Here is a 12,966-nt window from a genome sequence, read left to right on the forward strand (position 1 = left end):
CGACTGAAAACACAAGTGGTTTCTCACTTAAACACATTGACTGCCACACATCCACCAGTGTTGACTGTTTCACCATCTGGCCAGGATGTCAGATGTGAGGTTCTGCTGTGGCTGCTGCCTGGTAAACGGCATCAGATGTAGGCTCTGCTGTGGGCACCAGCGGCCTCCTGGCAGTCAACGTGTTAAATACCAACTATTTATTTTCCCAAAACTGGTTGGAATCTGTGTATGTATCTTTCTATATAGCCACAATGTCCTTGATACTGTCATCAAATAAACTACTTGCAGCAAAATATATTTCCTCTATCTCCCTTTATGTACGTACACAAGAATGTAAGCATCTGCTCCCCACTCCATTTTGTGTGTATTAAACCGCCATCGTATGTCATGAAGTAGCTATGGCATTGTGAGGTAGATTGACAGAGGAGACATCTAAACTGCAAAGACTATTTACTGTGATTCTTTGTGCAGATGTATTGTAGTAGCTCTACAGATACAGTCTCTAGTTTCTTCAGAAAGTGAAAGAGGTTGTCAAACATTTTTGGGGACAGTTCCTTCAGCTTAGTAGTACAGAGATATACGTGTAACTCCATGTTTTGCCTTGAATCATCTCATCTCAAACAGTATCTTTTAACTCTATTCTGAAGAACAGAGTAATGTGACAATAATAGCATATGGCCAGACAGGCTCTGGGAAAACACATTCAATGGGCACTTATCAGCATGTGTCAAAAAGTGAAATGGGTGTCATACCATAGCAATTAAGACATCTTTAAAGGAATGAAGAAACAGAATGACTGGCAATTTAGAGAAAATTTATCTTTCATGGGGCTCTTCCAAGAATCATATTTAGATTTTGTGGCTCCCACTCACTGTGCTGTTGATATTAGGGAAGCTGGAAGCACCATAAACATTAAGTGCAAGTGATGGACTTTGAAGGAACTGTTACAGTCCCAGTCAGAGGTCTTTATGTGAAACAACTGGAGTGACAGTAATGAATGCACATTCAGGCAAGAGTCATGCAGTTTTCACCAGAAGCACTGATCAGCTACACAGTAACAATATGTGGTAGATCAATTGCCAGAAAGGTTTAATGTTTTAGTAAAATCTGGCCAACAACTGTCAACAAATTACTTTTCAAGAATGATATGATAGTGCATAAAATACTAGCTAAATTTTCATACCAATGTTGTAAGTTTAATTTAAGGAAACTATAACAGAAGCATGAAAAGAAAATGTCGTTATACAAGATTTCATAACAAAAATAAATTACATCGATGACTGTATGGTCAATATCATTGAATGTCCAAGTAACTAAATAAATCTGGGAATCTACTGGTGCCAAAATTTCTAAACAGAGAAGACATTTAGGCTTAAGATTAAAGTAAACATCTTAATAACATTCATCCCCACAAACAGTAACAACACAATTTAGAGAGTACAAGCTAGTCATACTGCTTTTCAACAGTTGTGTCAGATCCTGCACAATAGAGGACAGGGATTTAACAATATCTCGACAAAATTTTGATGTTATGGTTGGGGTCTACCACCCACAGCCACAGGGCTTTTTATTTCCACAGATTGTTATCTGAAGCAATATTTAAACATTATTTCCACAGCAGTAACACAGATCACTAGCATTAACCACAATGTCAGTATGCTCAAGTGTGGACAATCTGTTTACATCACATATGCCAAATATATGGGCCACTTAATTTCAATTTTGCTTATGAATGACTGACATTAAGCCCTTTGTTTTGCTTACACTCAAACCTACAGATGTCAGACACTAAGATTGGAACCAAACACTGTATGTCGATAAAGTATCAACCAAAACTGATTTAGGTCATACTATGTGCTGTTGACCAGCAGAACGGGCGTAAACGTTAATTAAAAGAACTAAGGGGCACAGGAAAAGCATAACTGTGAGGAACTAGTATGTACAGCTCCTGTGTAAAAGTAGGTAGAATGTTAAATCGTCATACCAGTGCTCCTAGGTTTATACCCCAATAATGACAATTTTTTTACTGTATTATGCGCAAAAGTGTTATATGGGGCTATTAATACTTCCACAAGTGTGACGCAATTGTTTCTTTGTTCTAGTGTTCCGATAGTTTATGTTTATTATATGACACTACAAATACAATAGCTGGTTTATCACAAATGTTATCTGTTCAGTCGCACGTCCGACAGAAGACCACACCCAAATGTACTCTCTAGGTTTGCTACTTTCAACAAAAGAAGCGAAAGCAGACTACCAAACGAACATTGCTACAAACTCCGAAAAGTCCTTTCACACGTCAGGAAAATGTTCTCCCCTACAACCGTTTCATATATAAACAGTTGAAACAAATTGTCATCTGTGGAATTTCAATGCAGAATCTTTGACACGATAACCTGACACTCTACAAACTCACTCACACGAGAGCTACAAGATCATCTCTCACTAATATGCTTTTCCGATGTTCTGCACTTGTGGTGCTACTTTTAATTACTATTTACACATTTTCTACTGGATGACAGCACATAGCACGAACTAAATCAGTGTTTTGGTTGATAGTCTATCTACATACATGTCTAGTACCAAACTGAGTGTCTGACACCTGGAGGTTTGGGTGTTAGTGCAAAACCAGATTTAATCAGTCAGAGTCTGACCGAACTTTGAGGATGTGAAACAAGTTTAATATTTAATGTAGTGCTAGAGTGTGGTATAAAAGTAATGTCATTACTAGCAAAGATCTTTTTCCCCCCTGAAATGTTTAATTCTTTCTGCAAAATCTCTAATGACAACAACAATGGTCTAATGAACAATCCCATCACCTTCTACTACTATTTCCCCAGTGAAATACTGCTTTATGTATGTAATTTATTTTCCTGTAAATACTGCCAGTGTTAAAAAATAAAATCTTCATGCTTTTAAATTTTTGGGTGAAATAATGATAAAACAACACAAATAAATAAAATTCTGCTTATATATTTTAAAAATGATATGAAAATAAATAAATAGACATCAATGCATCATGGAACATAAAAATAGCACCCACCAATACAGCTTGCTGCATTAATATACTGATTTTGGACTCAATATTAGAGTCAGTAAACATAGGACTGACAATATGAAAAACTATATCCTACACACATATTTACAAAATCATTCAGTATCTGATCAGAATACCATTGTCACATCAAGGATCAGTTTATACACAACAGGAAATTAATAAAATAATATCACAGACATGTTGAATTTATATACAGCGATCCACAGATGCCACTGTAGTAGCTGGCAAGTTACCCAGCTGTTGGTGTTTTCATAGCACAATAAGAAAGTCAACCAAGTTTCATCCCTTATGTTGGTTACGTAAGGTCACCAAGCAGAGATGCAGCAACAGCATGGGCTCCAGCAGCAGCAAATCGCACAAAGGTGTCACCGACAAGAGGTCCTAAAGCGTAAAGACCTGCAGGAGCATGGAGCACTTTGTGAGTGTAAGGATCCACAGCAATTGGATTACGACGTGGATCCACTGGCTTTGCTGAATTACATGTAAGTTGTGCCACAAGCTCTTCAGGAATAAATGAGAGATTAGGCCTAGCACCAGTCAGGATAGCAGCAGCACACACTTGGACTCGCTCTCTTTTCCCGTCCGCTCCACGAATAAGCACTGATCGAACAGCCTGTGAACCTGTCCCTTCCTCAGAGAACTCCAATACAGCAGCATCTGCCAGAGCCTGGTACCTTGGGTAACAGTGACCTCCATCAGCCATCATTTGACGTACCTGAAAGTAAATATTTCACTTTATCTTTGCCTTTACTGAACACACATTCATCTCAAAGGAAAAGCAACACTGAAGAAAACAAGTTATCAAATCACCTGTATGACTGCACCAATTACTTTATGTTGGGTACAACTTCATAAAGTGTCAAGAAGTATGTTTTAAGAAAGAGAGCAACTGAAATGAAATGAATGGGCTGTAAAGCAGAAATTCTGTGAAATGAAATCGCCAGCAGCAGCAGAGAGAGAGAGAGAGAGAGAGAGAGAGAGAGAGAGCGCGAGCTTATGAACTCCGAACTGTGTAATACGAATGCGTAAGTACTTTAAACATTGTTCTTCCTTACTTGTTTTGTGAAATAAAGAATAATATTGTATTTTATTCTAGGATATTAACTGCTATGTAGTCAATGAATGAAGACAGTAATGAGGATTTATTAATTTAGTCGGGTGTGTATTTTCTGTATGCCACGTATAAATAATTGTTTGAAGTCCTGAAATATGATACGTGATTTGTAGAAAAAGGAGTGACGTTTAGAAAACTGATGTACATAGACAAAACTCCTTGTATAATATTTGAATATTGTAGGTGAACAGTATAATAATAATAATAATAATAATAATAATAATAATGTGTAACTCAATGTCCTGATGCAAGTCTTTTAACTTGCATAGCCATAACCTACCGCTATTATCTAAGTAGGAAGAGGGGACCTAAAGTTTAATGTCGAATCTGAACCACATGATGTTCTAGTAACTATTCACGCAGATTAAAATGCAGACTGAAAAATCCATCATCCGACTGGGATTTAATCCTGCAACCTCTCTGTTTCCATGCATGCACTTTATCACTTGATCACCAGGCAAGCTAATGTTAAAGCAGACCACTAGTTTGTACAAAAATATATGCATTTCCATTCAAATTAGGAAGAGTGTAACAATGAATACTAAAAACACTCACTTTTATAAACAATTGTGCCATTAGTAAATGAAACCTATGATTATTATAAAACTAGAAACGTGCATGTGGCACAGGCAGAGAGAGTGAATTTTTTTGTGGAGACCGGTTTGAAGAACACACTATTTTCACTTGGCATTTACTGAGAGAATGAAAGTTAATATAACTGTCAAGGTAACCCTGGCCAAACCATTATGTGGCCAAGGTAAGTATCTAGTCAGGACGGCAATTGGTAACAGGAAGTCTTGTATCTCCTGCTGACATGTAGTGCTGTGTTGGGTGTGGAAGTACACAATAACACACCAGTTTGTTATACTGAGTTTGTATGACTTTTGTTTTTGATTTAAGTTACAGGGTTTAGAAAGGTAAAACTGTAATATCCCACTATACTCACAGGCTGTGTGTCACACATCTGAATCTGTTTAAGAATCTCTCTAGCTTTCACAACTTTTTTTGGGAATACAGAAATATAAAAGGTCAGTTCCACCTAAAAATGATCCAAACAGTTTCTTGCATGTACTACATGGTGGATATATTTTTTTCAGAAACCTAGGTAATAAGTGAATCCTTGCATTGAACTCTTTATGAGCCATTTGATCCTTTCTCCCCCACACCAATTCCTACGTTTCCCATTCCCACATCCGGTTTTAGAATCATTTCCTTTATTTCATTAGCACTGTTACATCAGGCCCTATTTATTTTTAGTAAGAAGATCTTCTATTTTTATGAGAGTTCATTTCATTAACTTTTCTTTCCCTTGTGTGAGATATCAGATTCAGTTTCAAGTTGTATTGATCAACACCAACCTCTCTTCCCCTGTGTTATTTGTCACATCACTACATTTAGTTCAGAACAGCAGAAAATTAAAACCAATATACACCAAGACTTACCTTATGGTACTCAGGATAAACATTCTCAGGCAGCACATGATCAAACAGCGGTGCATCAAGACGCCTCCGAAACACGTGTAGGACTGGAAGAGAACGGAAGCGGGCAGCTATGACAGCATCAGCAGCACTCAACCCTGCACCTACGATAAGCACAGGGTTTACGCCAGTGCCTATCATACCAGGACAGTCAAGAGCTCGCTCCAAGGAGGCGGCATCATGGAAAACCCATCGCAAGCTGTCTTCACCAGGCACTCCCAATTGATTAGGTACATCATGTGCTCCAGTTGCCAGGACCACTGTCCTGCATTTGTAATTAAATACTGCACGACCATCAGTTGCTTCCACCCTCCACAGCTTGTCAGAACTTTCCTGAAAATATCAAGAAAAACACTTGCTTACACATATTTAACAATTTTAAATTAAGTGTCTACTTCTTGTTATTCTTTTATTACATATTTTACAACTTTAATCATAATTTACGTAAAGAGTCAGCCACAAACATTCCAAATCACACATGCATTTGTGAAGACTGCTTACACACCTTGACAGACAAATTAATAGCCAAATGTCATCAACTACATGGGCTTACAGTTTAACAAGTGATCTGAGCAACGGTGTCATCTTGGGTCAACTGAACCTACCCATACACGATGCCACAATGGTGTTGTGGTACATAGCAAGATGTGTGTGCAAATGGAAGGAACAGAATATGGACAGCACTTTTTTGCATATTTATTATTTCTTGGAATGTAGGTTGTCATGAAAAACTGATCTGTAGTTAAGCTCAAAGTACAGGTTAGGTTGAAAATTGAATTTTGTTTCGAGTTGGCGAAGCCAACAAAGTGAAATTAAAGCCCTCGTTTGTGTGTGTGATCTGTAACACTGCTCGAGGTCTAGGTTAAATTGAAAGGTAACAGTTCCTTTTTGAGTTTGCAATACCATATTGAAAACTCCTTTTAATCCATTATCTCTCAATATTTCTCCAGGTCCATCACACTTTATGAGAGATCAAGTCCAGATAAGGACACAAAATAACAGTACATTGACCTCAATGTGATTTGAGGAGGAAATATTCAACTCACGATAACAACAATAAACACTCCAAATGTCTAAGATATGGAACATGAAATGGGCTGCCTATCAATGAGATACTTGCTTTTGTTTATCTTCTTTTTTAAATTTTAGTATTCACTCATTTCTTCATTACTCTACTCCAAGCCCTAGTTTTGTTGACAACTAATAGAGATGAATGACTACTGAAACTGGTCATATTACATTCTTAGAACTGAAAGTAATACATCAAAGTCTGGGAACACACTTAAAATAATGAATCAAATTAAACATACAGCAACCATTTCTGAATCCAAGGATTATTCTCAGTCTTATTTACACGACTATCAATGACTCAGGACGTCGTTATCAGGAGAAAGAAAACTGGCGTTCTATGGATCGGAGCGTGGATTGTAAGATCCATTAATCAGGCAGGTAGGTTAGAAAGTTTAAAAAGGCAAATGGATAGGTTAAAGTTAGATATAGTGGGAATTAGTGAAGTTTGGTGGCAGGAGCAACAAGACTTCTGGTCAGGTGAATACAGGATTATAAAAACAAAATCAAATAGGGGTAATGCAGGAATATGTTTAATAATGAATTTTAAAAAAAATAGGAATGCGGCTAAGCTACTACAATCAGCATAGTGAACTCATTATTGTGGTCAAGATAGACACGAAGCCCACACTAGCAACAGTAGTCCAAGTTTATAGGACAACTAGCTTTGCAGATGACGAAGAGATTGATGAAATGTATGAGATAAAAGAAATTATTCAGATAGTGAAGCGAGACGAAAATTTAGCAGTCACGGGTGACTGGAATTCGATAGTAGGGAAAGGAAGAGAAGGAAACTTAGTGGGTGAATATGCAATTGGGGAAGGAATGAAAGAGGAAGCTGCCTGGCAGAATTTTGCACAGAGCATAACTTAATCACAGCTAACACTTGGTTCAATAATCATGAAAGAAGGCTGTATACATGGAAGAGGCCTGGAGATACTGGAAGGTTTCAGATAGATTATATAATGTTAAGACAGAGATTTAGGAACCAGGTTTTAAATTGTAAGACATTTCCAGGGGCAGATGTGGACTGACCACAATCTATTGGTGATGAACTGTAGGTTAAAACTGAAGAAACTGCAAAAAGGTGGGAATTTAAGGAGACGGGACCTGGATAAATTGAAAGAACCAGAGGTTGTACAGAGTTTCAGGGAGAGCATAAGGGAACAACTGACAAGAACAGGGGAAAGAAATACAGTAGAAGAAGAATGGGTAGCTTTGAGGAATGAAGTAGTGAAGACAGCAGAGGATCAAGTAGGTAAATAGAGAACAGCTGGTAGAAATCCTTGGGTAATAGAAGCTATATTGAATTTAATTGATGATAGGAAAAAATACAAAAATGCAGTAAATGAAGCAGGCGAGACGGAATACAAACGCCTCACAAATGAGATCGACAGGAAGTGCAAAATGGCTAAGCAGGGATGGCTAGAGGAAAAATGTAAGGATGTAGAGGCATATAGCACTCTGGGTAAGATAGATACTGCCTACAGGAAAATTAAAGAGACCTTCAGAGAAAAGAGAACCACTTGTATGAATATCAAGAGCTCAGAAGGAAAAACAGTTCTAAGCAAAGAAGGGAAAGCAGAAAGGTGGAAGGAGTATATAGAGGGTCTATACAAGGGCGATGTACTTGAGGACAATATTATGGAAATCGAAGAGGATGTAGACGACAGCAAAATGGGAGATATGATACTGCGTGAAGAGTTTGACAGAACACTGAAAGACCTAAGTTGAAACAAGGTCCCGGGAGTAGACAACATCCCATTAGAACTACTGACAGCCTTGGGAGAGCCAGCCCTGACAAAACTCTACCATCTGGTGAGCAAGAGGTATGAGACAGGTGAAATACCCTCACACTTAAAGAAAAATATAATAATTCCAATCCCAAAAAAGCAGGTGTTGACAGATGTGAAAATTACCTAACTATCAGTTTAATAAAACATGACTGGAAAATACTAATGTGAATTCTTTACAGACAAATGGAAAAACTGGTAGAAGCCGACCTTGCGGAAGATCAGTTTGGATTCTGTAGAAATGTTGGAACGCGTGAGGCAATACTGACCCTACAACTTATCTTAGAAGATAGATTAAGAGACTTAGAGAAAGCTTTTGACAATGTTGACTGGAATACGCTCTTTCAAATTCTCAAGGTGGCAGGGGTAAAATACAGGGAGCGAAAGGCTATTTACAATTTGTACAGAAACCAGATGGCAGTTATAAGAGTCGAGGGGCATGAAAAGGAAGCAGTGGTTGGGAAGGGAGTGAGACAGGGTTGTAGCCTATCCCTGATGTTCTTCAGTCTGTATATTGAGCAAGCAGTAAAGGAAACAAAAGAAACATTTGGAGTAGGAATTAAAATCCATGGAGAAGAAATAGAAACTGTGAGGCTTGCTGACGACATTGTAATTCTGTCACAGACAGCAAAGGACCTGGAAGAGCAGTTGAATGGAATGGACAGTGTCTTGAAATGAGGATATAAGATGAACAACAACTAAAGCAAAATGAGTTTAATGGAATGTTGTCGAATTAAGTCGGGTTATGCCGAGGGAATTAGATTAGGAAATGAGACACTTACAGTAGTAAAGGAGTTTTGCTATTTGGGGAGCAAAATAACTGATGATGGTCGAAGTAGAGAGGGTATAAAATGTAGACTAGCAATGGCAAGGAAAGCGTTTCTGAAGAAGAGAAATTTGTTAACATCGAGTATAGATTTAAGTGTCAGGAAGTTGTTTCTGAAAGTATTTGTATGGAGTGTAGTGATGTATGGAAGTGAAACGTGGACGATAAAGTTTAGACAAGAAGAGAATAGAAGCTTTCTTAATATGGTGCTACACAAGAATGATGAAGATTAGATGGGTAGATCACATGATGAGGTACCGAATAGAATTGTGGAGGAGAGAAATTTGTGGCACAAGTTGACTAGAAGAAGGGATCGGTTGGTAGGACATGTTCCGAGGCATCAAGGGATCACCAATTTAGTACTGGAGGGCAGTGTCGAGGGTAAAAATCGTAGAGGGAGACCAAGAGATGAATACACCAAGCAGATTCAGAAGGATGTAGGTTGCAGTAGGTACTGGGAGATGAAGCTTGCACAGGATAGAGTAACATGGAGAGCTGCATCAAACCAGTCTCTGGACTGAAGACCACAGCAACGACGACTCAGCACCCCACATTTTTTGTGAGTTGTTACCTTTATTGCTTAAATTATTCATTTCATAATTTTTACACATCTTCCACAGTGTGGGTATACACCATCAATGAGAGCACTAACTTACAAGGTTAACAGTCAATGCTCTAATATGTTGTTTGTTGACTAGACTTGTTTGAACATTAATGCCATTCACCTTACATGATGACTACATTGATATACAGTAGGAGCATTACTCTACTTAGGTCTGTTACTCGACTGCAGTTCTCGGCTAAGGTGTAAGATGAGCTACAGAGAATGGCAAATATTGAAACCAGTCTATCCATTAAACATTACATATTGAACACTATCTGTTAACCTCTGTAGTCTTATTTCTCCATGTAATAAATATATCATTAATCTTGCTTAAGCTTTCCTGATATTTGATTGATAACAAGTGAATAAAACAGCAATGGCTCAGGTAGCAGTGAACAGAAGAGTGGAACGGAAAAGGAAAGGACTAGGCCAGGCAAGAGAAAGAGTTCGTGATGGGATTGCAAATATCTAGGTCATGTTGGAGGGACTCTACCAAAACCATTGGTCTGATGAGTTGTTGGAAAAGATGTGCAGGAGCCAGATCATGCACAAAGGAGAACCACTGTGAATGCGAAAGGGTCAAGGACATAGTTATTAATGTACCTACTGCAAACCCTCTTTCACCTTAGAGAGGGTATCAGTTTTTAGATTATGCATGCTAAATGGGTTAAAAAATGGTAAGAGAGCACTTAAAACTTTCACAGCTATTGCATTGCCTGCGAATATTGGTAACAACTCATATGATGAACAATGGGAACTGAATATGACAAATCATGAGCGAGTTGTTGGTAGCCAATCAGAATAGTTGTTCATAATTTCAAATGGTTTGTATATAAAATTAGCTGGTATTTTGTCCCATTAGGCTAAAATTTAACCACATTAGAATTTTCAACAAAACTGGAAATAAGAGATACAAGTAGATCTTGCAATGATGTATGTCCACGTCTGGCTACTCTCCACACCACTATTACGGCAACCATATTTTCGTGTCAAGATTCATTGGCTTCGCCAAGATAAATCTGCCACACTGCCACCTAACCTAGATCAATCGCTACACTAAATGTCAGTCAGGCTGTCAGCACATCTAGCTTTTTCCTGCTTTCCATGCCAGAAACAAATGTCATCTATCTTTACCTTCCAACAAAAGAAACCATTAGATTCAGCTATTCTCACTGGCTATGGCCAATGTCAAAGCACTGCCAACATCAGTATACAATGCCAGAGCCACGGAAACTTTAAGTCCACTTCAGTCAAGAAATGAATTTTAACAAAAATTGGTTAGAAATGGGAATGAAATAGGGGGAAAGGTGTTTAACGATGTACCTGCAGTTCATGTCATCATGTATATGCTCTATTCAAAATGAACAAAATAATGCTACAACACAAAACAGTGAATTTAATAAGTAATTGCGAGGCACACTTTTTGAGCTTCTGTGTAAGTGGACCAAATTTATTATAATAAACACTAAAAATGTTTCTTTCTGTGCTATGTTACTGAGAATTTTGTAAAATTGTAACACATTTGCAAAGTAATTATGGTAACTACAAGTGTAATTGTAAATAACTTTTCAACTGGGAGGGCGAGGGCAGGGAGATTTGGGGAGGAAGAGCGGCAGGGGGGGGGGGGGGGGGGCAGGGATGGTAGGCTGTAAAATTTGCGTTCGGCAGCATTATGATGCCATTCACTCACTCATTAAAGTTACAATAAAAAAAACAAATTATTAACAAATATCTAAGCATTCATTTTATTACTTACAGCAACAGGAGGAGGAGAGATGCGTGTTACATCTACTCCTGAGTGGAAATTGTCACTGATTCCTGTTATAGAAGGATATGCAGCAAGATACTGTGCAACCCTTCCTGCAGGAGGACGCCCACTCCCTTCCAGGGGAACACCTGGCAATGACATCCAAGAAGCTGGAGACAGTGCTAGCACTTGTCCATCAACGCGTCGCCATACACCACCTGGAGGCCCACGTCCCAGTGCAATGTAAGAGGGTAACTGCCGTCCTGTTGGTGCACGTCTGTATTGTACCAAAGGATCAATCTCCAAGCCAATGTCAGCTCCTGGTCGAGCCAGGCTATCCATCAACACTGCAACAGGGTTTTGTGACCGTCCCTCTAGTCCCTGCAAATTTGGTAGTTCAATTAGTCACAGAACAGAGAAACGTAAGTAGGTCTACATGTTCTACATACTTTCATGCTACTGCGCATTTTAACATTATGAGTTTTGATTGCTGCAAGTGTTTTAAAGTGTTTCTGGGGGAAAAAAAGAAAAAAAAAGAAAACCAGCATTAAACCAACACTTCCACTATTCTGAGTGTTAATACCATGCAGTACTAATCAGGCTTCAAAATGACAAGTAAATTTTTGCAACAGGTATCTATTTGCCGCATCATCTAATATGAATATATAATTTAGAGATACATTCATCTGTTTTCATACTAATAAATTGCTGAACAAAAATTGACTTTCTGGCTCACCTGAGACAGGAATTCCAAATCTTGATCCAACAATGTCACATCAAGTGACGTAACCCTCAGCCGAGCAGTTAACATTTCATCTGGATGCTCTCCACCAGTGTAATATGGTAAGTTTCCTGACAGTAGAAACGAAAGTGCCATAGCCGATGGGCCATTTCCTGAAACACATTATATTGTCCCTGTATAACCTCATACACGTTTTATAATGTACGTTAATTACTATCACATTCCTCGTCGTTCTTTACCATAATGAGTTTCGGAAGATTATGTAAACAACAGTCGCCAAAACTGTGAGATTTCCACGCTTTCACTACAACGGCTCGAGGTTTTTGGAAACCGCGTTAAGTAATTTTCAGAAGAATGAAAATAATTTGGTGTGTACTTTAATTACTCACCTACAATGACTACGTCTTTGTATATCTCGTTGTCCGTCGTGAAATCAGGCGCCAGGTTGTTCTTCATGGTTCACACGACCTAAAACAAATCGATTATTAGAATTATGTTTGGCCGGTGCCTGCAAGCCACAGTATCATTCTGCATTT

At 38.4% G+C, this 12,966-nt stretch overlaps 1 protein-coding gene across 2 annotated transcripts in view; it reads right to left on the reverse strand.

Annotated features, from left to right (window-relative positions):
* Positions 1 to 2,953: 2,953 nt before the first annotated feature.
* LOC126416345 (oxidative stress-induced growth inhibitor 1-like) overlaps positions 2,954 to 12,966 on the reverse strand; it is a 116,584-nt gene continuing 106,571 nt past the window's right edge. For both annotated transcript variants that reach the window (XM_050084022.1, XM_050084024.1), the window contains exons 2-6: positions 12,820 to 12,898; positions 12,425 to 12,582; positions 11,698 to 12,069; positions 5,615 to 5,983; positions 2,954 to 3,773 (exon numbers count right to left, since the gene is read on the reverse strand). In XM_050084022.1, the coding sequence (XP_049939979.1) occupies positions 3,354 to 3,773; positions 5,615 to 5,983; positions 11,698 to 12,069; positions 12,425 to 12,582; positions 12,820 to 12,886 (1,386 nt within the window). In that variant the 5' untranslated portion in view covers positions 12,887 to 12,898 and the 3' untranslated portion in view covers positions 2,954 to 3,353. The remainder of the gene's footprint in view (positions 3,774 to 5,614; positions 5,984 to 11,697; positions 12,070 to 12,424; positions 12,583 to 12,819; positions 12,899 to 12,966) is intronic.

This window comes from Schistocerca serialis, chromosome 8, assembly GCF_023864345.2.
Source record: "Schistocerca serialis cubense isolate TAMUIC-IGC-003099 chromosome 8, iqSchSeri2.2, whole genome shotgun sequence".
In the NCBI taxonomy this organism is placed as follows: Eukaryota; Metazoa; Arthropoda; class Insecta; order Orthoptera; family Acrididae; genus Schistocerca; species Schistocerca serialis.